We start from the raw sequence: 26,154 nt of genomic DNA, 5'->3' as shown, positions 1-26,154 counted from the left end.
CTAAAACTTTTCATTTGGAGTTTGAAGCAATGCATCCAAAGACATGTTTCCACGATGGACCTTGGAGACAAAGAGTTGAAGAATGAACTTTGAACGCATCACTTGTTGGCGCTCACATCGACGTTTGACCGACAGATGGCGACAAACCCTCGCAGTTACTGACTCACCGACGTCACATACGCGTTCATTAATAACCAAATAAAAAATAAGCGCCATCGTCTCAGCGGAACCTGCGAAGCTGTCGGTGCTGCACAAAGAAACAGGGAGAACACGTGGAACACGGGAGCGACGCTTCCACACCGATGCGCCCTCCCGCGGAGACTTGTTGAGAGGATGGAGGAGCTGCGGGTGGAGGGGGATCAGTGAGGTGGATGCTCAGCAGCGGACCCACCATCACATCCATCCTCCCACAGCAGATAAGTGAGTCAACATGGCCGCGGAGCAGCTCCATCTGTAGAGGCGCTCTGAGACACGGAACACAACAACACGCAGGTAAATAAACACGTGGAGGGAGACACTGTGGGTTTTATCTCCCGTGAGCGTAGCCGCGCTCACACGAGACGCGTCCAACTGTATCCACCAAACATTAAGAAGCCACAGGTAAATGCTTGTTACATAACGCAACGCTCAAATGCAGTTGTTCCCACAAATTTCTGTTTTTATTATCATCTATAGCCGTACGTAGTATTACTATTGTTATTATTATTGTTATTGTTATTATCATTGTTGTTATTATTATTATCATCACCAATGGCTTTAATTGTCTATTCAATGCGGGATCAATACAGTAAAGTATCTATCTATGATGAACTGGTGGTTTTTTTCCTCTCCTATTAGATGGCGTTCATGTCCCGGTTCTCTCGGTCCCGGAGCAGCTCCAGGTCTCCGAGCCGAAGAGACCCGGAGCGCGTCCCCCCGAACCTGAGCGTGTCTGAGCTGGAGCGGCTGCTGTACACGGGCAAGACGGCCTGTAACCACGCTGACGAAGTGTGGCCACGACTCTACATCGGAGACCAGTGAGTTTACATAACCCTCCCGCCATTTATAATAACGCTCTGTGTTACAATATTAATGGTTTATTGAAACCTAAAGGTATAGTTCCCCCCAAAATAAAAATTCTCTCATTGTCTACTCACCACTGTGCCGATGGAGGGGTGGGTGAGGTGTTTGAGTCCACAAGACACTTTGGGAGTTTCAGGTGTAAACTGTGTTGCAGCCGAATAAAAACAATAGGAAAAAAAACATCTGTTATGTGTGTAAGTGTTTGTAAGCCTGACATTCTAAGCCTAACTGTCCTCTGTGATCCACGTGGTGTTTCAGGCTAGAAACATGGTGTAAATGACGTTGTTTCGAGTAGAATTGGAATTGAATGTTGGCGCTTACAGACACTTGGATGACACCACTGGAGCAGTATGGAAGCATTTTCTGTTTGTTTTTTTCGCATTTGAAGGATTGGTCACCATTAACTTCAATTGTATTGGATTTGGCTGCAATGCTGTTTACCCATGAGACTCACACACTTCACCCACCCCTCCATCGGCATAGTGGGGTGTAGATGATGAGTGCATTTTCATTTTTGGGTGAACTATCCCTTTAATGGTAATCAGCAGCAGGGTTTTTGCCATCTTTATGTTATCCTAAAAGATGGTAACAACAGAGTTTTTTAATGTGTAGAGGCTTCTTCGTGTGAGTGGAGGTTTCTTGTGAATCATATTGTGAGCCCTGAGCCAGTGGAAGGTAAAGTGGGACACTTCACCTCTCTGATCATGTTGAATGCAGCATTTCTGTAACAGCACACATTTTAAATCAATAAGGGACAAGGCTGGTGAAGTGGACTCAGGATGTTAAAGCTGCTGTAAGGATGTTAGAATACAATTTTAAATCTTTTATTTTTTAGAATCGGTCTGTGTGATGTGTAGTCTAAATTGAACCCTGTATGTACATGTATTTACCAGTTTACACATTGTCTATGCTCTATGTCCATGTTACTAAACTGCATAAAGGGTCTGAGCACTTTCACCAGTCATACTTTTATTTTTTATTTTTTTATTTAACTGGCATTCGCACGCAAAAATGTGCATGGGTGTCACCATATAGTTCTGATAGTTCGGAAAATTGATACCATGCTTATAACTCACATATTAATAGCATGCCAACAATGGAGTGCCTCTAAAAGAATTAGAATAATTTCATTATTTTTTCTGCTGTATCATTCACACTCAACATATTAGGTTTTAGTGTTTTGTCCCTTTTTCAGTATAATTCATTTGCCAAAACAGACAAAACACAAGTCATAGCATTATTTATTTTTAAATGTCTGTAGATATCACAATGATATTGTTACATATTGTGACAGCTTACTACCTTCAACATGACCCCATTAAAGAGAAGTGAAAATCCCCTTGACTGGCTGATGAGCTGTGAAAAAAACAACTCCTTGTCTGCAGAGATATCGCATCAGATCGGCGTGAGCTGGCCAAACTCGGCATCACACACATCCTCAACTGTGCACAGAGTAAGTGGCGTGGCGGAGCCGAGTATTACGCCGGGATGAACATCACTTATCACGGCATCGAGGCCCACGACTCCCCCACCTTCGACATGAGCGTCAACTTCTATCCTGCGGCAGAGTTCATCCACAAAGCCCTGACAAGTGGAGGTGAGTTTGTGAATGTGGACAGAGTTTAACACTTGGAGTGTGCATCCTTTAAAATCTTCAAACAGCGTGGAATTATGTGGATGGCTGTGGCCAAATTTGTAGAATTACTTAATTTACATATTTATTTTATTTTTTTCAAAACTTTTTACAATAGCTTCGGATCAGTATGTAAAACTCATTATACTTTGCATACATCTGCCTCAAAATCTCTCATGCCACACAAAGCAAAAACATAATGCATTAAGTTAATCAGAGAATAACAATATTGTTTATGTTTACCAATAACCTTTAACTATGGTTGCATTTTAGAATTTTAAAATAATATTAGAGAATAATACAATAATACAATACAATATAAGAAAGTAATAGTACATTTTTCCTCAGAACTTAAAATGATGAAGAGTAAAAAGGTCTTTTGAAAACATTATAGTACGTATATATGACATGCCTACTAAGACTGTTGATAATGAAGTCTAGAGTCTGACTTTACACTGCAGTCAATCACCCATCACAAAGTTTGGTAGTATTCAAGAAACCAAACCCCAGATAATACATAACTTTTATTTGTAATAATCGAAAACACAGTTGGCTACAGTGAAAATGTGATATTCATTTCTGTGCAAAATAACTTTTGTGGGTTTTTAAAGTGAAAAGAAATAAATACAACCTCCAAAGCAACATTAAAATTCTTCATACATAAATACCCTGTTAACTAAAAAAATACCCAAAAATCGAACAATAACTGTAGTATGTGGACATATTGCGATAAGAAGTTGTTAAGAATGTTTTCACCTATACCGTCTCTCACCTGGGAAAGATGCCATCAAGAGAACTAATTGCAAGCACATGTTGCATTGATACAATGATCTGTACTCTCAGTAAGTAGCATTCAAAGTGATGGTAATGAGGTGACTGCACTCAGACGATTGATCATGTGATTTAGTGTTTAAAGGGGACAAAGCATGCCCATTTTACCACAAGTTGATATGGTTCCTTGGGGTCTTAATGAAATGTCTGTAACATACTTTGGTCAAAATACCACAAGGATCATTTCAAACAGCACCCTTTTTACCCTGTATAAAACAGCCCTCCACAGAGTGACCTGTTTTGAGTGCCTGTTCCTTTAAATGCTAATGAGCCAGCTCCCCCCTCCCCCCATGATTTTAAACGATATAAATTACATATTTTATATGATATAAATTATCAAATATGCATCCCATACTTTGTATTCCCCTTCTGTTGTCCTGGAGTTTTAATTTTCCCAATCACATAATTAAATGTCCCCTCTGCCCATCCACTACAAGCACACAAGCAGACAGACAGAGAGAAAAGAGAGGGGTGGGGGGGCTATGAAGACCATCATTTACCCCGAACCCCGACATTCAACGCAGCTGGCAGTGTGGAAGACCGCTGCGAGGCAGCGCAGCGCCGTTCTCAGCGCGCAGCCGCCTGGCTGTTCACACGGGACGAGCATTTCTCCGCGCTGGTCAGCCCCATAGACTGTATATATAAGGTCAGCCCGCGATTCTGCTTTCTCCGCTTGTTGTTGTACCCGTTGAATGTCGGGGTTCGGGGTTACAGTAGTGCTGAACACTGCGGAAGTCTCCACACTGCTGGCTGTGTGGCGCTGACACAAATTCCAGCTCACGCACGGGAGAGCGGTCGCTCCCGAGCAGCTGCTGCAGCCTCCCAGTCCCAACGATCCAGACAAATGCCACATGTGAGTGAATCGCTCGGCTGACCAGCGGAGAAATGCTCGTCCCGGTGAACAGCCCGGCTGCGTGCTTGGGAACGGCGCCGCGCTGCCTGGCAGCCTCGCTGCCTCCGGTGTGTAAACCCGGCGTAGCGAGTGTGGGGGACGGGGGTGGGCCAAGACCATGTAGGAGACTTCCAGTTCCTTGTTACGACACAAAACCCAGGAAGCGCAATCGAGTCACTCAAGCATGACGTTTCTGACTTAGAGGAACTATAACAAAACGCGCGAGTGTTTTTTCCCCAGAGTTTTTGGGTTGGTAGACATGCCAGATACCCACATTAACCTGTAGAAGCACTAACAAAGTGGAATTTGCATGCTATGTCCCCTTTAACACTTTGTTAGTTCAGCATTTTGTGAGAATTTTGAGAAACTCATTGCATTAAGAGTTTTTTTTAACATTGAATCTGTTGTGAAAACGGAGCCAAAGCCGTTGAACAGTAGTGCGAGTGCTGAGGTACATTTTATCTTCCTACAGGTTTCAAAGCCGCCTTTCCACTACCAGGAGAAACGTTCGCCAGGGGGAGCCACTCCTGTTATTTTATTTCACACTGTCAGTTTGGCTGATTTTGTGCTGAGGCCTGTTGAGGCTACAGTGAATAGGCCTATAGTGATAATGGCCAGTTGTTTTGTCTGTTATCACCTGTTGTCCCCCCATCTGCATTATTAAGAGAATGGAGGAAAACCATTTAAATGAACTTAACTTAAAAGTTACTTTACTGAGTAACTAATAACTTTTTGTGCAGCAAAAGAAGTAACTCGTCACTGTGATTTATCACTAAATTTTAGTAACTTGCCGTACACCAAAGAACCCATGCAAAATACATCAGCTACAGTGCTAAGTGCTTAGATGTATTTTAATATGTAATGAAAAGACATTTAAAGTAGAGAGGGGCATGAAAAATGTCATAACAGAAATACATGTTCCTATTGTTCCTATCGTTTTCTGTGTGTAGGTAAGGTGCTGGTCCACTGCACTGTGGGAGTGAGCCGCTCAGCCACTCTGGTGCTGGCCTACCTGATGATCAGACAAAACCTGACCCTGGTGGAGGCCATCAAAACAGTGAAAGACCACCGGGGCGTCATCCCCAACCGAGGCTTCCTGCGCCAGCTCAACGGCCTCGACGGCATCCTGAGAGACAGCCGCAAGACGTCGCCGCAGAGCTGAAAACCCCTTGAGAAAAGGTGTGATCTGAGGTCGCAGCGCGCCTGGTTACACTGAGGGAGATAATGGGACCAAGTCAGGAGCAACCTGTGGGTTCCTGACACCGTGGCTCTGGGAGGCAGCAGGTGATCTGAGAATTTGTCTGACATGAGTAGCGTCAGACTCATTCATTATTATTACTGTTAGAATCAAACAACACGAGCACTGGATAGTAAGTGTCGAGTGAAGTCCATGTTCTGTATGATATGGAGGGTGACCACACACATTTAAATGCCAAACAGCACCCTTACCCCAATGAAGAATTTATTAAAATCAAGTCTAGTCAGTGTTATTGATCAGAAATCCTTACAACACATGACAAAGCAGCCCTGGCCTCAATGCATGGTCACACCAGTGTGTTTTGTCCACAAGAAAGCCGTTTTTGCGGAGCTGTTGGTGGAACGCAGAACCGGAGAGTCCAAAATGGAGGAAGCTATTGCAGCTTATAAGCGGCGTGTTGCCATCCAGTTTTATTTAACCTGCTCTGTAAAGCTGTTTTTTTTAGACGTGCTCAATGCAGTGGGAGGTTTTCGGCACAGACTCATTCACAACAACAACAAATCCTCCACATTATTCAGGCGAGAGGTGGAGCAGCAGGCAGAGGCAGGAAGTGACGTATTAACTCCGCTGCAGAGATCACGTGATTTTCTTGACGAACACACAGACGTCAGCTCTTATCACCACAAACTCTCTTGATGTCTTCGTCAGTGTCTCTATGTGTGCGTCACCACCTTTGGTCTGGAGATGTTTGTTTTCTTTTTGTATGTTTTTTCATTTTTGGGTCAGTCGAGTGTCCTAATGTTAGCCGTTATTAACTTCAAGCTCCACAAATAGTCACTACACAATCAAGCCTCTAGAACTACACATTCTCATGAATTCAGCTGTAATGCGTTCTGCTGTGACCATGCCGAGACTCCAGAGCTGCATAAGGAAAACTACATTTGTTTTTTAGGGGAAAAAATCTCAGAAGAGCAACAGGGAAGGACTCATTCTTCCAGGACAGATATATGAAATCATACAAAGAGGACAGGAACTCTCACAAGATAAATCTGAACGGTCACATGATCTTTTATAAACTGATTTAAAAACTTCAGAATCTCTAAAACCTGAAAGCCTCTAAAAGCTATTAAAAAATGACCTGGGCATTACAGGGGTGTAACACACAAACCAATGTGAATCCAGCCAGGCACATTCGTCTCATGTCCTCCCTTTCTGTGCACTTTCAAAGTAAGAGATGCTCCAAAATGATCAAAAAATGAAATAATAATAGACCACCGATACTCTCTAAAGAGTGTGTGCTTACAGCTCAAAGACACATCAAACCTGTGATGAGCAGCCCCAGTCAAGTTGGCTAGAATTTGTACATGAGAAAAAAGGTTTGAAAACCATGTACGAATGTACAGTCCACTCCCTCTACTTTGTAATCAAACTTCAGACCATTCCACTGAAACTTATTAAGACATGAAGCCTGATTGTATTGTGCCACTGTAACATTCTGCAGGAAAACTTCCTGCATTTCTTTCTTGATAAATAACTTTCAAATAGTCAACAATACATTTTCTATTAATAAACAAATCAATCAATCAAATAATTATTTCAGAATGTTTTTATCAGCCAGTCTGGATCTTCTGTATAGTACTTTGAGGACTGAGGTGGCTCAGGGTTGGGATTCGGGGGGCCCCCTGCTTGTTTTTATGTGGGGCCCTAAAATAACCACACCTGGCCCTGGCCAAGCATGGGCTCCACTGTCTTTTATAATCAATGCGGAGGTAAAACCTGTGATATCAGCAGTCAGAAAGTAGATTCTTGCTCAGTGATGAAAGTTTCTTCTTTCTGCTTCCTTCTTTACATTCAGCAAGTGTCATTAAGTAGCCCTGAACAACTCACTCTCTAGTTGTAGCCCAAGTCGGAAACCAGCACTGTTATGTAGCCTATTGATTATAGTATTACAGTGTTGTCACTATCTGTACACACTTCTGTGGTGAGTTTGAGCATAGCAACATACAATATAATATGTTGTTGGTTTTCAATTGGGTGTTTAATAAGTTCTGTTAATTGTTTCAATCCAGTCTTTTTTTATTGGATATCTTGTGTGAGAGGATCTGAAATTCCACCAGTAGACTACAGACTTACACCCATTTGGACAGGATTACCAATAAAGGGGAGATGACGAATGAAATATTCACTGTGCAGACTTTCACTCCCTGAGGCTATCATCATGTCTGTTCTGAGGAAAAGCCCATAAATCAGCTTGGAAGACAGAAAAAGACACTTCTGAATTTGCCCAAGCATTATAACTTTTCTTTATGCAAATAACTCAGTGATAGTTGTCTATACATCTATAGATACATTACAAACAGAAATTGCGAAGAGCTAATAATGATCTCTGAGTGGGGGTGAAAAATGTCCCACATGCACACCAAATGGGTTTATAACCACCACAGCTCCCCTAAAATGAATCCAGTCCAAATGGGGCTTTAGACCCAATATCACATTCTTGTATCACTTCAACTTTACAGTGAGTGTCAGCTGCCCAGAGTCGTACTGTAAGTGTTTTTAATATGCCAGCATCTGAAGTATTTAGAATAGACAGTGGCACTGTGCAGTGGGAGACAATACCACAAATGTGCCATTGTAAAAGCTACCAACTGCCTGGATAACAGGAGAGTGCACAGTGCTCAGTGCTGAATTACAAAGTCGGCCTTTACGTCTTGGTGGTAATTGAGGGTAATTGTGTTCTCATGCTAGTGAAAAACAATAGAGGAACCAATGCTGAAATTTAAACCAGCTTTTCAAATATTCTTGTGCGTGTTATTAATGATTACCTCAAGTGTCATGTTTGAAACATATTGTTGTGACTTGTGGTCTTTGTCCATGCTGTTTCAACATCACCATCTGGGAGAAGGGGTGAACGACTTCGCTCAAATGCATCAATTATAATGTGGATTTATACAGACTGTACAAATGGAGATTTAAAGGTATACTTTGAATTCGCGTTGGATAATTGTGTGATTTGCTGCAGAGTTAGCGACACCACTCTTAAGTCTGTGTTACAAAAAGAAGAAGAGAGGGAATTAGCCTCGCTTAGCATAAAGACTGGAAGCATGGGTAAATGGTCTGGCTCTGTCCAAACTTCTGAAATCCAGTCCTTCTCAAATAAGCCCATGCTGAAGTAATAATTAAAAGAATGGGTTCTTGAGTTTACCCACCAAAACTAAAGCAGCTGTAATTATTCAGTATTGTTGGCTGAAATTACTATTTAACAAGCTAATTAATTCTAACTTGGTGAGTTGGTGGAAAACTGTCTCCACTGGACTTTTTGATGTGTCTAAATGACTTGTTTTTAAGAAAAAAAAAATATATGGTTCAGTGGGTAGAACTTAGTGACATCTAGTGGTGAAGCTGCATGTTGCAGCTGAAAACCCCTCACCTAAGCCTAGCAGATTAGTTGCTATTTATTTTACTGTGCTATGACTGCACAATCACTGTTCATAGCGAGGCTAGATCATTGTCCCTGCTTCCAGGTCTATATGCTAAGGTATGTTAAGCTAATTGATCCTGGTTGTGATTTATATTCAACCTTTAAACATTGATCGCATCAGCTCAATCTCGGCAAGAAGGCAAATTTCCCATTTGTTTTGCATTATGTCCTTGGAAAGCAAAGCAGAGCAGCAAACAATCCAGACATGGATAGTGTTAGCATTGTGTGTTAAATGCATACCAATCTGCATTATAGCTGGCTACTTGGGGACCAAGTTGACCCAAAGGATCAGATCCCGACACCTCAGATGTTAGATCACAGGTATTTTCATGAGATCCTTGATATTTCCAATTGGCACATGTTTTAACTGTTACAACACAGAGGAATCCCTTTTTTGGACGGGGCCTCTTTAACCATCACCATCTTTACCTTTGCTGTATTAGATCTGTGTGTTTTGTATTTGTGGTTTTACTGTGCTGTGATTGGTTGTTCGTTAGTCTCAATTCCTGTTTATAGTAATATCTTTTTTTCTTACAGCGACCTTTCTATAGGCAATCTTGAATTCTTATGAATTTATTTATTATCATTCTCTTTGAAGGAGAAAGTGGCAAAGGAGATGTTGATGCCTTAACGTGTGTACTTCACGTGTGTTTTTTAGACCTGTGTTTCTATGTTTTTACTGTGAAGAACACTGAGCATTGATACTTTGTTTTGATAAATTCAGTACTAAGTCAAAAATTAAAGAAAAACCTTCTCACTGATTTATTGTACTTAATTTTGTGTGAACTATATTGTGTATCAATCATATAGTAATTTCTCTGGAGCACATCTCTTGGAAATTGCCAGTTGTTGAATATTTTTGTTTTTACCTCATTTCCTGTATCTCTAGGCTGTAAATGTTTCATTTACCTTTATTTTAATATTTGTTTTTACAAAAACATACCTTACACAGATATAAACATAAATACATAACTGGATTTCACTTACAAATGCTTAGAAACCAAATAAGGACTCACACGTAGTCAGGCTGCGATGTTGCTTTATTTACATCATCAACATCCTGAATTCAAGTCAGATTTTGTTAATAAATGTGGCCCTTCAAGGACAAAATGGAAGGTATGACAGATGACAGAGTGAATATTGGACTATTATTTTTAGAGTTTTTTTCTTCTATTGATATTGTAGATATGCACCATCTCAAAGACTAATTGGAATGTGGATGATATGGATACATCTGACAGGAGAGCAGACTGACATGAAGGAATTGAGTGAGTTAGACTATAGTTGGCCAGAGTCAGCGATGACAACCTTGACTTTAGGAGTACCCTTGCCTGACCCCTGCTTGTCCATTGCCTTTACAACATCAATTCCCTCCACGACGTTGCCAAACACCACATGCTTCCCGTCCAGCCTGAGGATGAGCAGAGAAGATGAATATATGAGAAAAAGAAATCTGAAAACCAGCCAAAAATGCTTGTTTTCACCTAAATGCAGGCATTCTAATGTCCCAGTGGAGCTCACCATTCAGTTTTAGCTGTGCAGAGGAAGAACTGGGACCCGTTGGTGTTGGGCCCAGCGTTAGCCATCGACAGTGTCCCTATGCCTGTGTGTTTCAACTTGAAGTTCTCATCAGCAAACTTCTCTCCGTAGATGGATTTGCCTCCAGTTCCATTGTGCTTGGTAAAGTCTCCACCCTGTAAAACAAAGTTGAGTCAGCACATGTGGCAACAACCGTCATGATTAAGGTTCCACTTGAGCTTAAGCCTAAACTGTACCTGGCACATGAAATCAGGGATGATGCGGTGAAACGAAGATCCCTTGTAGCCAAAACCTTTCTCTCCAGTGCACAAAGCACGGAAATTTTCTGTAAGTAAAGACAGTGTCAATCCTCAAGTAAACTTATACCAACTAAAACAGGCACAAAATAAAAACATTGTAAACATTGTTTTCCTATTTCCTTGTTCTCTTTATAGGACATTTGGGAAACAAGAAGCAGACACATTTTGTTGTCAGATACAATGCAGTAAATCTGAGTTTTGTTATGTCTTTGCAAAAGTTTTAGTATCAATGTTAATGATCTTTAAAACAAAAAAAGGCCCTGGAAAGACATACACGCTGTTCGAGAAGGTTTACAGGCCTTTCAACACTTGTTCAGCTCCTAAAAGCAGAAAACACAAACTACTATGTTTTTAAAGTCATAACAACATCAAAACCTGTAAGTAAAATCTAAAAGGGAATGTGACTGACGACCTCATTTCCATGGAGGCAAACTTCTTTTTTTTCACCCACTGAGAATAAATGAGGCCATGTGACTAACATTGGACTCAGTAAAGTATTGTGCAGGTTTGAACCACTTGCCAGCAGCTGTCTCTTCCTTATTGCTGTTATTATCACTCACAGCAGTGGTAGCACTCAGTTGCACATCTGCTTGTGTCAATGTTTTACCCTCACATTTGACTCTGGGACCAGATATTCCGGTTTTTTAAATCGACGCGTCAGCCACAGGCTCAACCCATACAAAGAATGAAAGCTCAGCATTGTTTAAATCAGCCAAACACAAGTATTTGGGTGTGGACAACAAGCCTGAGCCTGATGCTGTGTGCAGTAACTCTGAAGGTTTTTCTCTGTCTCACCCACCTGCCGTCTTTGGGACCACATCAGCCCGCAGCTGCAAGACACAGGGATTTTTTACATGAGTGAACAGTTTGACACATAATACACACAGTCAAGGAGGAACGGTGAGATACTCTGAAAACTAAAGCTTTGTAAAGGACAGACCCAGAATACCTGAAGCAACAACATGGGCCAAGAGACATTTTTAATCACAGCTGACAACACTAAGCACAGCGTCAGACGTGAATAACACAAATCAGCTGCCTCAACTATGTTATACTGGTGCTTTGGCTTTTATTTATATTTCAGTTTTTCATTGTGTATGATTCTAACTACTTGTTTATGATTTTCCCTTCTGTGAATAAGTATCTCAACTTATTTTCAATAAAACATTAGGCACATCATCAAGGTCTTCGGACTATTCTAACCAGATTTGGTCTGGAGAATCCGTTAAGGGAAAATAAGTCAAAGTAAGACATTAAAATTTCCTGTATTTTCCAGTAGGTGGGGCTATGACTGAGACTGACATTTGGCCAGTCGATGTGGAAATTTCAGAAATATCTGATGATGTGGGGCTGAGTCGCAACAGGTTTTTTTGTCTTCAGAGAGGGACTCTCACTCATAGCTTAAGGCTTTTCTGAATGTGATCAACCGGCTAGGAAAACGATGTCAAAGTGTAACAGCCGCCATTTCACGTAGCCACTAGGTGGTGCCGTGACTGAGTCTTAATATTGTCATGTAGCTGTCTTATGAGACATGTGTAGTTTGGCGCAGACTTAACAAAGCACACGCTAGTTATAGGCTACTTCCTGTCTCATCAACAATTCCATGCCATGGACCTGCCCTTGAAGGAAAACTGAAAACTTGCCTTGTCTTTAAAACTGTCAGGGTAATCAAACCATTACGGCCCGCCCATGCATGAGACCTAGATGTTTAAAAAAATGTCACAAGACCGGACGTGTCTGATAAGTTTTGGGACTTTTCAAGCCTGTTCGGGCCTCAAAATGCGTAGAAAGACAAAATGCATTGAGGGACCAATTGGGTCCTCGCACCATTCTTTCCACAGGCCTCAATAAAAAGGAAACTGTGGCAATCGACCTTGCCACGGGGCTCTCCCACACACAGCCAGAGACACACGGGTTGCTTTTAAGCATCTTTTATTAAAGCACCAAACATAAACTGAAATCAAACATAAGCTCAGTCCGGGCGTCTCTCCAGTGTCTCAGTCTCCTCGAGTCTCTGAGTTCCGCGTTCCTCCCCGTGAGGCAGCGCAGACGCTGCCTTTTAAGCACGAGGACCAATCAGCTAACAGCTCTCACCTGCGCTGATTGACCCTCTATGAGCAGGTGAGGGTCCTCTCCCAGCCCCCTCACCTCCACAGAAACATTTGCCAGTATCTGTCTATAAACCTGTTTTTAACATTAAAGCTTCACCTGAGAACAGTCACACCTACAGCCTGTTTATAAACCCAACTTTAAAAGTTAAATTATGTATAGTCAAAATTAAATATATATAGTCAGTGATTGATTTATCTTACCTCCATTACAATCCTGCGAGCAGCAGCGCCATCAATAGTGATGTCAAAGAAAACTCTGGGAAGTGCCATTTTCACAAACCTGCCCCTGTGTTGGTTACAATGTACAAGTTGAACTTGAAGTGAATCCTGTCAACTTGTCAGACTCACTGGCTCTCAGGGCAAGCTGAAGTAAGAGCTGACAACAGCCAATCACAGCCCCCGTCCTCCTCAATGGCGCAATATTGGACCAATAGGAATGAACATGTGCGATGAGGTGTGGGTTGCTCTGTAGAACCGGTTTCAGGACAGCCTGCAAGGGCGGAGCTACGGCAAGAGAGAAAAGGCTGTGGTGGAAAAGTAAAAAAAAAAAAAATCTACTGTCCTCAACACTATTCCTTAAACTCGAAGGAAAGGTCATGAGGTCAAAGAGGATGAAGCCTAAAGGAGATCACAGTCCAGCTGCACTCACAGTATGCTTTTTAAAACAACTTTAACCAGAGGTGGAAAAAGTATACACATTCTTTACTCAAGTAGAAGTACAGACACTACTGTTAAAATCAACTTCAGTAAAATTGTAAGTACTGATTCAACCTCTTTACTCAAGTAAAATTATAACAATACAGGCTCTGAGTATAAAAGTAAAAGATAAGATATTCATAAGACAGTGAGAATATTTTTGCTCTGCTTCATTATCAGTGATGTTGGCTGATTCTTCTCTTTCCTCCATGTGGATATTCCTCGTCACGGACATATAAGAATATGAACATATGAGAATATGAACATATGAGAATACCTGAAGCCTCAAATGTGACAATAGCAGCAACAGCATGTGCCAGTAGATTTCATTAGGCCTGGGCCGATGGTGTGGGGCTGAGTTACAACACTTTTTTGTCCAAGAAAACTTCACAATATTCCGTCATTCAGGTCTTGACCGTTATCTGGCTAAATTTGAGCAAGATCTGAATAGAGGTAAGAGGTAAAAATACACAGCGTATAACTTCCTGTTGCAGTCCTACAGGGATCAAACATGTACAATTTGGTCTGCTTACAATATTTTAAATATTCATGACGAATAACCACAATTTACCACGCTAACATATTAATAACATTTCGTGAAAACTCACATTGTGGATATGATCAACCTGTGAGGAAGAGGTGTCTGTCCTTTCCCTTGCCACCAGGTGGCATTGTGACTGAATATTTTAACACCACACAAGTAGTTTAAGGTATGTTGTGTTTTTAATGTTGTTTTATCAGGTCTGAAGTGTAGGTCACCATTGACTTCAATTGTATTGGATTCTGCTGCAACAAAGTTTACCCCTGAGACTCCAGTAGTGTTTTGTGGACTCAAACACTTCACCCACCCCTCCATCGGCATAGTGGTGAGTAGATGATAAGTGAATTTTCATTTTTTGGTGAACTATCCCTTTAAGACATGAAGCCTGATTGTATTGTGCCACTGTAACGTCTACAAGGGAAAAAACACTCTGAACAACATTTAACATAATCAGTTAGTTGCTAATGCACTCTAAAAACATCTCTGGTGCATTTGTTCTTGTATCAAGAAATTTCTACAATTCTTCTGTCCAAATGTCTCAGTATCACTGCTCCAGTATCAAGAGGGTGACTGCAGGGTTGACATGATCAGATCCTTTAGAAACATATTCAATTATCTCAGTGGCAAATCATTTCCACTTGTTTTGATAAAATGAAATTTAAGGACAGTACTGCCTCCTGGTGCCACCAGTAAAATCTAGTTAATGTTATTTAAGGCTGTAACTATTGATGACTTTGTCTATCAATCAATCTGCTGACTATTTCTATGATTAATTGATTAATTGCTTCATGGATTTTTTTTTTTAAGTGAATAAAATGCAAAATAACAACATGCCAGAGCCTAAACTACAACAATTTAGATCTGGATCTTCCATCCATGAGTATCCTTTGAGGGTCGCAGGGCTGGAACCAATCCCCGCTGACATTGGGCGAGACACAGGGTTCACCCTATCACACCAATTGATAATGTTGCTCCAGAATTGGATCTTGTTTGATACATTTAAATTAGTTTTTATCTCCATCTAATTGTCCAAATACATTAATGAACAACATTATAAAATAGAGAAAAGCAGGAAAACTTCTTGCAGAATGTTTGGCTTTTCTTTCTTGATAAATAACTTTCAAATAGTCAATGATCAACAATACATTTTCTATTAATTAACAAATCAATCAATCAAATAATGATTTCAAAGTGTTTTCATCAGCCAGTCTGGATCTTCTGTATAGTACTTTGAGGACTGAAGTGGCTCAGGGTTGGGATTCGGGGGGCCCCCTGCTTGTTTATATGTGGGGCCCTAAAATAACCACACCTGGCCCTGGCCAAGCATGGGCTCCACTGTCTTTTATAATCAATGCGGAGGTAAAACCTGTGATATCAGCAGTCAGAAAGTAGATTCTTGCTCGTGATGATAGTTTCTTCCTTCGACTTCCTTCTTTACATTCAGCAAGTGTCATTAAGTAGCCCTGAACAACTCACTCTCTAGTTGTAGCCCAAGTCGGAAACCAGCACTGTTATGTAGCCTATTGATTATAGTATTACAGTGTTGTCACTATCTGTACACACTTCTGTGGTGAGTTTGAGCATAGCAACATACAATATATTGTTGTTGGTTTTCAATTGGGTGTTTAATAATGTGGCATAATACTGCTTTGAGCTATTGATCACTCAGCTTAATCAGCCAATCACGAGTGCAGGGACACTATATATAGTTGTAGCTGCCCTCTGAGCTCTGCCCTGACGGCACACCCTTTTCTGGTTTGATCGACTTCCGGCATGAAGCAGGTGTTCAAGTTGGATCCCCCCTCGCCAGAAGTGATCCTCAAGGAGCGATTGGGCGGCGGAAGATGTGTAGACTTTCTGCTGTCCTGATGTCATTGGGGAGCTCGTTCCACCATTTAGGAGCCAGGACAGCAAACAGTCGTGATTTAGTTGAGTGGTTAGCTCGCAGTGAGGGAGCAACAAGCCGATTGGCTGATGCAGAGCGGAGTGGACGGGCAAAAATTGCCCCCAGTCCAAATTGGAATTTAGCCCCAAAATCACATTCTTGTATCACTTCAACTTTACAGTGAGTGTTAGCAGCCCAGAGTCGTACTCTAAGTGATAGTTTAATATGCCAGCACCTGAAGTACTTAGAATAGACCGTGGGACTGTGCAGTGGGAGACAATACCACAAATGTGCCGTTGTAACTCAGTTAACTGGATTTCTCTTACAAATGCTAAAATTAGGACTCACATGACGTCAGGCTGCGATGTTGCTTTATTTCCATCATCAACATCCTGAATTCAAGTCAGATTTTGTGAATAAATGTGGCCCTTCAAGGACAAACTGGACGGTATGACAGATGACACAGTGAATATTGGACAATTCTTTTTAGAGTTTTTTCTTGTATTGATACTGTAGATATGCACCATATCAAAGACTAACTTGAATGTGGATGATAAGGATACATCTGACAGGAGAGCAGACTGACATGAAGGAATTGAATGAGTTAGACTATAGTTGGCCACAGTCAGCGATGACAACCTTGGCTTTAGGAGTACCGCTCTTTGTGCCGTGCTTCTCCATTGCCTTGACAGCATCCATTCCCTCCACGACGTTGCCAAACACCACATGCTTCCCATCCAGCCTGAGGATGAGCAGAGAAGATGAATATATGAGACCAACAAACTGCTTGTTTTCACCTAAATGCAGGCGTTCTAATGTCACAGTGGAGCTCACCATTGAGTTTTAGCTGTGCAGAGGAAGAACTGGGACCCGTTGGTGTTGGGCCCAGCGTTAGCCATCGACAGTGTCCCTATGCCTGTGTGTTTCAACTTGAAGTTCTCATCAGCAAACTTCTCTCCGTAGATGGATTTGCCTCCAGTTCCATTGTGCTTGGTAAAGTCTCCACCCTGTAAAACAAAGTTGAGTCAGCACATGTGCAACAACCGTCATGATTAAGGTTCCACTTGAGCTTAAGCCTAAACTGTACCTGGCACATGAAATCAGGGATGATGCGGTGAAACGAAGATCCCTTGTAGCCAAAACCTTTCTCTCCAGTGCACAAAGCACGGAAATTTTCTGCAAGTAAAGACAGTGTCAATCCTCAAGTAAATTTATACCAACTAAAACAAGCACAAAATATTGTAAACATTGTTTTCCTATGTCCTTGTTCTCTTTATAGGACATTTGGGAAACAATAAGCAGACACATTTTGTTGTCAGATACAATGCAGTAAATCTGAGTTTTGTTATGTCTTTGCAAAAGTTTTAGTACCAATGTTAATGATCTTTAAAACAAAAAAAGGCCCTGGAAAGACATACACGCTGTTCAAGAAGGTTTACAGGCCTTTTAACACTTGTTCAGCTCCTAAAAGCAGAAAACACAAACTACTATGTCTTTAAAGTCATAATAACATCAAAGGGACTCAGTTGCATGTCTGCTTGTGTTAATGTTTTACACTGGGACCGGATATTCGGGTTTTTTTAATCCATGCGTCAGCCAAACAGCCAAACACAATTATCTGAGTGTACAAACAAGCCTGAGCCTGATGCTGTGTGCAGTAACTCTGAAGGTTTTTCTCTGTCTCACCCACCTGCCGTCTTTGGGACCACATCAGCCCGCAGCTGCAAGACACAGGGATTTTTTACATGAGTGAACAGTTTGACACATAATACACAGTCAAGGAGGAACGGTGAGATACTCTGAAAACTAAAGCTTTGTAAAGGACAAGCCCAGAATACCTAAAGCAACAACATGGGCCAAGAGGCATTTTTATCACAGCTGACAACACTAAGCACAGCGTCAGACGTGAATAACACAAATCAGCTGCCTCAACTATATTATATTGGTATTAAAACCAATGCTTATAATACCATGCACCTATAGTATTATATATGTATTTTACTTTTATATGTCATATACTTAGCTGGTACTTTTTTCAGTTTCTCATTGTGTATGATTATAACTACTTGTTTATGATTTTCACCTTTGTGAATAAGTATCTCATATATCCTATTTTAAATAAAACATCAGGCACATCATTAAGGTCTACAAACTCAGTAGTTTCATTCTATGGCATCTACCACTCCTTTTGACTCTCGTGTCAAAATTTACAATGAATTGGGCAGTGGCGGAGCTGGGGGGTGGCCGAAGGTGGCTGCCACTGCACGCTGAATCTTGGCCACCCTATTGGCCGCCCCAGGAAACACGTCACAGCCATCAGTGGTTTCCCCCGTTCGGAACCTTCCTGCACTGGCACAGGCACACTCCCGGAAACTTAAGCTGGGTGCACATCCTGTGAGTGATCACCATATTCTAAAGTCATCACTATGAGCAGTTGATTATATAAAAGAATTGTGAAGCTTATTTATGATCCCAGAACCTGAGGGAAAAGTAACAGCGCGCACACACACACACACACACACTGACTGCTGCTGCTCTCTCTCTCTCTCTCTCTCTCTCTCTCTCTCAGCTGACGTCTCTGACTCACTACAGTTTGAAAGTTGATTTGTTTGTCGCCACAATGTCAACACTGATCATCACATAATGATCGATTCTTTTATTAATGAGTTAAATCTTTCTTCAGAGCAGCGCATTCATCAGCCGTCCCGCTTGCTCTTTTCCTCTCTCTCTCTCTCGCTCTTCCTCTCTCTCCCACACACACACACTCACAAACAGTGTGATCGGACATATGTGTAAACTCAGTCCGAGTAAAAACAACAGACTTTATAAACTGAGTAAATGTATGTAGAGCTGCAGGAGATGGCGGCGCGCTTGGTTTGGCTCGACACGGTTGGCACAGAACCGAACAGAATGAGCGAGGAGCGAGAAATTACTGACAGAGTCGCTAAAAACTGTAAACTGTGCATGGCTCCCTGGTGTCTGCCCCGACTTCTCCCGGATGTGTAGCCTTCCGTGACCTCTGCGTCCTTAGCCAGGGACTGTTTATGTTTATTTATCACAAGTCATATCGTCACTGCAATGTTCAACAACATTATCTTATATCGCATGTTTTCCTAATATCGTGCAGCCCTAATAGTCAGTAGTTTGGGACACTTGTATCATAGAATAGAACAGAATGCTTTTATTATCATCACATAGCTGAAATTTTGTGCAACTCCTCAGTGGCAGGTCCTACATACAATATAAATAAAACAATCAATCAACGCAATTCTACACACAAAGTTTAAAAACAAGTATATATATATATACAGTATATATATACGAAAAAGAAGACACTTGTGAACATGTGTAGGGGGCTCTATTGACTAGTTTTTAGACGCATTTTCCTGGCCACATCAAAACATGTAAATTTACACCTGACCTGACGCGTTTGTGAAATTTGGTGAGTCTTCGATTATGTTTAGTACCCCGCAAAAGGCAATTCATTTATAAGAAGAAGAAGAAGAAGAATCACAGCAAAAACAATAGGGCCCTTGTCATTTGCCAGTATCTGTCTATAAACCTGTTTTTAACATTAAAGCTTCACCTGAGAACAGTCACACCTACAGCCTGTTTATAAATCCAACTTTAAAAGTTAAATTATGCATAGTCAATATTAAATATATATAGTCAGTGATTGATTTATCTTACCTCCATTACAATCCTGCGAGCAGCAGCGCCATCAATAGTGATGTCAAAGAAAACTCTGGGAAGTGCCATTTTCACAAACCTGCCCCTGTGTTGGTTACAATGTACAAGTTGAACTTGAAGTGAATCCTGTCAACTTGTCAGACTCACTGGCTCTCAGGGCAAGCTGAAGTAAGAGCTGACAACAGCCAATCACAGCCCCCGTCCTCCTCAAAGGCTCAATATTGGACCAATAGGAATGAACATGTGCGATGACGTGTGGGTTGATTGGTCGAACCGGTTTCAGGACAGCCTGCAAGGGCGGAGCTACGGCAAGAGAGAAAAGGCTGCGGTAGAAATCTCCTGTCCTCAACACTATTCCCTAACCTATTCTTGACCTTCTATGTAAAGTGCCTTGAAATAATGTACATTATGATTCGGCGCTATACAAATAAAATTGAATTGAAAGGAATTACCCTCGAAGGAAAGGTCATGAGGTCAAAGAGGATGAAGCCTAAAGGAGATCACAGTCCAGCTGCACTCACAGTATGCTTTTTAAAACAACTTTAACCAGAGGAGGAAAAAGCACACATATTCTTTACTCAAGTAGAAGTACAGACACTACTGTTAAAATCAACTTTAGTAAAAGTTTTAGTAGTCATTAAACCTGTGATGTTTTAAAGTATAAAAGTATGAGGTCATTTCTACTGGCTGTATCTGTGAGGAGCAAACTGTCACATTAATATCAGATTATCATAAGACAGTGAGAATATTTTTGCTCTGCTTCATTATCAGTGATGTTGGCTGATTAGCCAACATCACTGATAATGAAGCAGACTTCTCCATTCCTTCCTCCATGTGGATATTCCTCGTCACGGACATATGAGAATATGAACATATGAGAATATGAACATATGAGAATATGAACATATGAGAATACCTGAAGCCTCAAATGTGACAATAGCAGCAACAGCATGTGCCAGTAGATTTCATTAGGCCTGGGCCGATGGTGTGGGGCTGAGTTACAACACTTTTTTGTCCAAGAAAACTTCACAATATTCCGTCATTCAGGTCTTGACCGTTATCTGGCTAAATTTGAGCAAGATCTGAATAGAGGTAAGAGGTAAAAATACACAGCGTATAATTTCCTGTTGCCGGTCCTACCTGTAAAATTTGGTCTACTTACAATACTTTAAATATTCATGACGAATAACCACAATTTACCACGCTATCATATTAACAACATTTTGTGAAAACTCACATTAAAGCACCACTAAGGTCTTAAGGCTTTTCTGACCAAACTTTAAGTGGATACGATCAATCTGTTAGAAAGAAGACGTCTGTCCTTTCCCTAGCCACCAGGTGGCACTGTGACTAAATATTTGAATGTAGATGTGTTCAGGTCGAGACTCTTAATTAGTGATATGAAGTTGTGTTTCATTTGGCCATTCACAGTCCAGTTATGAAGTATATCCTGTTTCATCCAATATTCCAGACCACGCCAAGGCTCTTCCACAACAAAAACTAAAGACCATCACAATTTAACATAAATTTGCTGTGTGTACTTTACATCAGCGGTCTTCAACCTTTTTTGCGCCACGGACCGGTTGGATGTCAGACAATATTTTCACGGACCAGCCTTTAAGGTGTGGCTACGGAGCCTCACTTTGCCTTTTCCCCATCGCAAAAAAACTTCCCAGAGGCGTTTGTTTTTTGCTCATTTTTGCTACCGTGTGGGTTTGTGTTTAGCGAAAAAGTCACGTGACCGAGACAAGCGTCTTGACATGCGTAAAGCATGAGTCATAATGGAGAGGATCCGGTCATTTTTCAAAATAAAACACCGTTCAGAATCAGATAATAAATAAAACAGAAATAATGTAAGTTGTTTATTCTTTCTGTGCGGCCCGGTACCAAATGACCCCTGCTTTACATGCTTTGTGAGTCTTTATTTGTTTGTATGTTCATGTTTCTTTAAATAAAGGGAAAAATATACAGCAAAGAAACAAATCCTAGAAAGATATCAAAGCCGACTTTAAACCTCAAATTGTGCATTGTCCAAGTTAAAAGACAATATTATGTGATTTATTTGACCTCCATCACAATCCTGCCAGCAGAAGCGCCACCAACAGTGATGTAAAAACAACAACTCTGGGGTTTATTTACAAACACGCCTCTGTGATGGTAAAAGCCAAACTTGAGTGATTCCTGACAACTCGTGAGAGGCACTGGGTCTGTTCAGATCAGTTCATACGGCTCAGAGCACACGCTGGCATAAGAATAAATCACCACAGCGAACACTCACACACTCCTACCTGATAAGTTCAAGCCTATACTCACCTCTAGTGTTAAAATATATAACTACAACAATAAAAAAGTATCACCATGTCATTACAACACTTAAATAAATATTCTTAGGCTTTAATCCAATTCTCTTGTTGTGGCGAAAACGTCCCTTACGGCTATATACATACATACAGGAGAAAATACACAAATACACAGCTGGAGTTTTCCAACAAACGCTTAAAAACCGAATGAGAGGACACACACAAAGTCAGACGTGAAATTGCTTTATTTACACCATCATCATCATCTTCATCATCCATCATCATCATCATCATCAATCTAAGTTAGATCTTGTTAACAAATGTGGTGCTGACAGACAAACTGGAAGGTACAAAATATGATACAGTGAATATTGGACAAACATTTTTAGTGTTTTTTCTACTCATACTGCAGATATAGACCATCTCAAAGACTAACTGGGATGTGGATGATAAGGATACGTCTGACAGGAGAGCAGACTGACACAAAGGAACTGAGTGAGATGGACTAATTTAGTTGGCCACAGTCGGCAATAACAACCTTGGCTTTAGGAGTACCGCTCTTTGTGCCGTGCTTGTCCATTGCCTTGACAACATCCATTCCCTCCACGACGTTGCCAAACACCACATGCTTCCCGTTCAGCCTGAGGACGAGAGGAGACGATTAGTATTCATGACCAGCAAAACGGCTTGTTTTCACCTAAATGCAGGAGTGCACGTGTCCCAGTGGAGCTCACCAGTCAGTTGACGCTGTGCAGATGAAAAACTGGGACCCGTTGGTGTTGGGCCCAGCGTTAGCCATCGACAGTGTCCCTATGCCTGTGTGTTTCAACTGGAAGTTCTCATCAGCAAACTTCTCTCCGTAGATGGATTTGCCTCCAGTTCCATTGTGGTTGGTAAAGTCTCCACCCTGTAAAACAAAGTTGACAACAGCCGTCATAACTCTGCTAAGATTCGATCTGAACTTGAAAAAAACTGCAATAATCTCATAACTGTACCTGGCACATGAATTTAGGGATGACACGGTGAAACGAGGAGCCCTTGTAGCCAAAACCTTTCTCTCCAGTGCACAACGCACGGAAGTTTTCTGTAGAAAAAGACACTGTCAATCCTCTAGTAAACATATATATACACAAAATGAATACATTACAGCCTCATACTGGTTGCCTCATATTTTCTTTTCTCCTTGCGGCTGACACAGGAAGCAGACACATTTCATTGTCAGATACAATACATCTGTGTTTTGTCAAATTAAGGATCTTTAAAACAAAAATAAATTGTGGGAAAAAACTGAAAATGATCTCAGGGGCCTGGAAGGTCCTGTGAACTTGGATTGATATTGTATTAAAAATGTCAACATAAAATCAAATATTCACGATTGAATAAGCAACAATTAATGTTGAAGTTGCTTGAGTGTTATTGTGAGTGATAGCATAACAAAACTGCACACAAATAAGAGTTAGAAGAGCACATACAAAAAGACAAATACACAAATGTGAAAGAGCCAAAACTGTTCTAAAAGCTGGGTAATGACGCAGCTTATTGAGAATGTTTACCAGACTTTTAACACTTGTACAGCTCTAAAAAGCAGAACCAACACACTACTGTGTGCATAGAGTTACATCAAAACCTGAAACGCTCCACACAAGGGACACAGGTCAAGTTAAAATCACTCATGATAAAACTGTTAAGAGTGAATTACAGAAATCTAAGATAAACTAAATAAAGAATAAAGACCCTAACCTCATTTCCATGGAGGCAAAGTTCTTTTTTTGGCACCCACTGAGAATAAATGAGGCCATGTGACTAACATTGGCCTTTGTGGGGCAGAATCACAGGGACTCAGTAAAGCATTGTGCAGGTTTTCTTGCTGTTTAACCACTTGCAGACATCTTTCTCTTCTTTTTTAGTGTTATTATCACTCCTAGCAGTGGTAGCACTCAGTTGCACATCTGCTTCGGTCACTGTTTTACCCTCACATTTGACTATATTCAGATTATTTCGATCCGTGCATGAGCCGGCGTTAGCCTCAGATCCCAAATGAAGGATAAATGCTCAGCTAAATGGGGAGGCCTTGTTTTTTCAGCCATATACAGATGTGTGTTGGATGTGGACAACAAGCCTGAGCCTGATGCTGTGTGCAGTAACTCTGAAGGCTTTTCTCTGTCTCACCCACCTGCCGTCTTTGGGACCACATCAGCCCGGAGCTGCAAGACACAGGGATTTTTTACATGAGTGAAACATGCCACAGTTTGGCACATAAAACACACAGACAAGGAGGAACAGTGAGAAACTCATATCTACTATGATGAAAACTGAATCTTTGTAAAGGAAAGGCAGAGAATACCTGAAGCCTCAAATGTGACAACTGCAACAACAACATGGGCCAAGAGGCTTTTTTTATCTGAGCGGACATCACTAAGAACAGCTTTATACGTGAAGCAGAAAAATCAGCTGCCTTAACTACATTACATTTCTATTACATACAAATGCGTCGTTATTTTATACACCAATCTGTAAGTATTCTGTTACAGCATATTACTTTTATAAGTAATATATTTATCTAACTTTCCTTCAACTGGTTGTATAGATGCTGTTTGTTTATTGCTTATCGTGTAGTGTAAGTGCTCTATCATAGTTTCTATTTTTATTTCTATACTTATTTTCATTTTATAGACTTCATTATTGTTCCATATATATATATATATATATATATATATGCCGCAGGATATCATCACATTGTAAATAACTGATAACAGATCATTTGGTATTTTTACTTAATATATGTTCTTAAAATGATCATAATAGTAATCAATGGAATAGTTTCTATCCATTGATTAATTGATGAAACTACTAATTATTTAATTTCTAACTGTGCTCATATAGAAGACAAGCTGCATCGCTCCATTGAGTCACAGCCTGACCTAAACAAATGCCATGATGATGATGAGGATGATGAGGATGCTGATGGTGGTGAAGATGATGATGATGGTGATGATGATGATGATGATGATGATGATGATGATGATGTATGCTGATGATGCTGATGCAGATGATGAAGATGATGATGGGCGTTCCCGTTGGAGCAGGACAATTTTCTTGGATGTGTGCATGATTTACTTCTGATGATCTTGTCTGTATTTATTGACATATTATAACCTGAGAAAACAAAGATTGAGGCCTATTCAAATCCATGACCACATCTGCCCAGGTCTAAAGGCTGCAGCTGAGAACATGTCTCTCTCAGCTTCAGCCCAAATCCAACAAAGATGCCAAAGCCGAATTTAAACCCTAAATTGCGCACAGTCGAGATCGACTATCAATAGTTAATGTGGGATTTCTCTTACCTCCATTTTGATCCTGCCGATGTTAGCGCCATCCACAGCGATGTCAAAGAAAACTCTGGGGTTTCCCATATTTACAAACGCGCCTCTGTGCTGGTTTTAGTGTAGAAGCCGCAGGTGAATGAATCAAGCCGTCAGACGCACTGGATCTGTTTATGTGGCTCTGACAACACGCTGATGCCAACGCTGCCGACAGCCAATCACAGCCCCCGCACTGCTCAACGGCGCCGAAGTGGACCAATAGGAATGAACACGGACTGAGGTGTGCGATGATTGGTCGGACAGGGAGATGGGTTTCTATTTGCGAACGCAGCAAAGTGACACTTTGGTGGGGGTATTTATTTGATGTGGAAGTATCTGTCTAAATGCACCACAGTGATTAGAGATATGCTCACAACTACACATGAATGCATCATTAATGATACACTGATAATATATTATTGACAGAACACAGTTTTCTGCAGAATCTGATACTTACAGTACATTTAATATATTATTGCCCTTTTTCTTTTTTTGTACTTTTTCCCCCAGATAAAATTCATACATGCAAATTATCTGGCCCCAGAATTAGAATTCATAACATAGAAAAATGTTTAATTGAGAGAAATAATAATATTAATGAGAATAAATAAATAATAATAATAACAATATTTAT

The 26,154-nt window shown here is 40.9% G+C and overlaps 4 protein-coding genes across 5 annotated transcripts; 1 reads left to right on the top strand and 3 right to left on the bottom strand.

The window, feature by feature from the left end:
* Nucleotides 1-181: 181 nt before the first annotated feature.
* On the top strand, nt 182-9,858 carry LOC118125717 (dual specificity protein phosphatase 26). Of its 2 annotated transcripts, none has more exons than XM_035184620.2 (4): nt 182-492; nt 838-1,016; nt 2,448-2,659; nt 5,369-9,858. In XM_035184620.2, the coding sequence occupies exons 2-4, from the start codon at nt 838-840 to the stop codon at nt 5,578-5,580; spliced, it is 603 nt and encodes a 200-aa protein (XP_035040511.1). In that variant the 5' UTR covers nt 182-492; the 3' UTR covers nt 5,581-9,858. The 2 variants fall into 2 exon arrangements, with proteins under 2 accessions (XP_035040511.1, XP_035040512.1); XM_035184621.2 differs by having other exon boundaries at nt 182-600.
* Nucleotides 9,859-10,119: 261 nt separating this feature from the next.
* Nucleotides 10,120-13,407, bottom strand: LOC118125714 (peptidyl-prolyl cis-trans isomerase). The gene is made up of 5 exons (XM_035184618.2): nt 13,248-13,407; nt 11,735-11,765; nt 10,873-10,961; nt 10,619-10,791; nt 10,120-10,508 (listed from the first exon to the last, which is right to left on the bottom strand). The coding sequence occupies exons 1-5, from the start codon at nt 13,314-13,316 to the stop codon at nt 10,376-10,378; spliced, it is 495 nt and encodes a 164-aa protein (XP_035040509.1). The 5' UTR covers nt 13,317-13,407; the 3' UTR covers nt 10,120-10,375.
* A 3,115-nt stretch (nt 13,408-16,522) lies between these two features.
* LOC118098141 (peptidyl-prolyl cis-trans isomerase) lies at nt 16,523-20,018 on the bottom strand. Its single transcript, XM_035141638.2, has 5 exons — nt 19,859-20,018; nt 17,859-17,889; nt 17,256-17,344; nt 17,003-17,175; nt 16,523-16,910 (listed from the first exon to the last, which is right to left on the bottom strand). Exons 1-5 carry the CDS (start codon nt 19,925-19,927, stop codon nt 16,778-16,780), a joined length of 495 nt encoding a protein of 164 aa, XP_034997529.2. The 5' UTR covers nt 19,928-20,018; the 3' UTR covers nt 16,523-16,777.
* A 2,370-nt stretch (nt 20,019-22,388) lies between these two features.
* LOC118098162 (peptidyl-prolyl cis-trans isomerase) lies at nt 22,389-25,678 on the bottom strand. Its single transcript, XM_035141706.2, has 5 exons — nt 25,503-25,678; nt 24,332-24,362; nt 23,154-23,242; nt 22,893-23,065; nt 22,389-22,799 (listed from the first exon to the last, which is right to left on the bottom strand). Exons 1-5 carry the CDS (start codon nt 25,569-25,571, stop codon nt 22,664-22,666), a joined length of 498 nt encoding a protein of 165 aa, XP_034997597.1. The 5' UTR covers nt 25,572-25,678; the 3' UTR covers nt 22,389-22,663.
* Nucleotides 25,679-26,154: the final 476 nt, after the last annotated feature.

The sequence above is a fragment of the Hippoglossus stenolepis genome, chromosome 18 (assembly GCF_022539355.2).
Source record: "Hippoglossus stenolepis isolate QCI-W04-F060 chromosome 18, HSTE1.2, whole genome shotgun sequence".
NCBI classification, from domain to species: Eukaryota; Metazoa; Chordata; class Actinopteri; order Pleuronectiformes; family Pleuronectidae; genus Hippoglossus; species Hippoglossus stenolepis.
The sequence above is the reverse complement of the archived record's forward strand: the minus strand, read 5'-3'. Positions and strand labels throughout refer to the sequence as shown.

Bases quoted from the DNA above. Each gene is read 5' to 3' on its own strand.
- LOC118125717 (XM_035184620.2), top strand. From the start codon at position 838: ATGGCGTTCATGTCCCGGTTCTCTCGGTCCCGGAGCAGCTCCAGGTCT. The intron at 1,017-2,447 runs GTGAGTTTACAT...CCTTGTCTGCAG, and splicing joins CGACTCTACATCGGAGACCA to AGATATCGCATCAGATCGGC. The intron at 2,660-5,368 runs GTGAGTTTGTGA...TTCTGTGTGTAG, and splicing joins CAAAGCCCTGACAAGTGGAG to GTAAGGTGCTGGTCCACTGC.
- LOC118125714 (XM_035184618.2), bottom strand. From the start codon at position 13,316: ATGGCACTTCCCAGAGTTTTCTTTGACATCACTATTGATGGCGCTGCT. The intron at 11,766-13,247 runs GTAAGATAAATC...TGTGTCTTGCAG, and splicing joins CTCGCAGGATTGTAATGGAG to CTGCGGGCTGATGTGGTCCC. The intron at 10,509-10,618 runs GTGAGCTCCACT...GCTCATCCTCAG, and splicing joins TGCACAGCTAAAACTGAATG to GCTGGACGGGAAGCATGTGG.
- LOC118098141 (XM_035141638.2), bottom strand. From the start codon at position 19,927: ATGGCACTTCCCAGAGTTTTCTTTGACATCACTATTGATGGCGCTGCT. The intron at 17,890-19,858 runs GTAAGATAAATC...TGTGTCTTGCAG, and splicing joins CTCGCAGGATTGTAATGGAG to CTGCGGGCTGATGTGGTCCC. The intron at 17,345-17,858 runs GTGGGTGAGACA...CTTTACTTGCAG, and splicing joins TGTGGTCCCAAAGACGGCAG to AAAATTTCCGTGCTTTGTGC.
- LOC118098162 (XM_035141706.2), bottom strand. From the start codon at position 25,571: ATGGGAAACCCCAGAGTTTTCTTTGACATCGCTGTGGATGGCGCTAAC. The intron at 24,363-25,502 runs GTAAGAGAAATC...TGTGTCTTGCAG, and splicing joins TCGGCAGGATCAAAATGGAG to CTCCGGGCTGATGTGGTCCC. The intron at 22,800-22,892 runs GTGAGCTCCACT...TCTCGTCCTCAG, and splicing joins TGCACAGCGTCAACTGACTG to GCTGAACGGGAAGCATGTGG.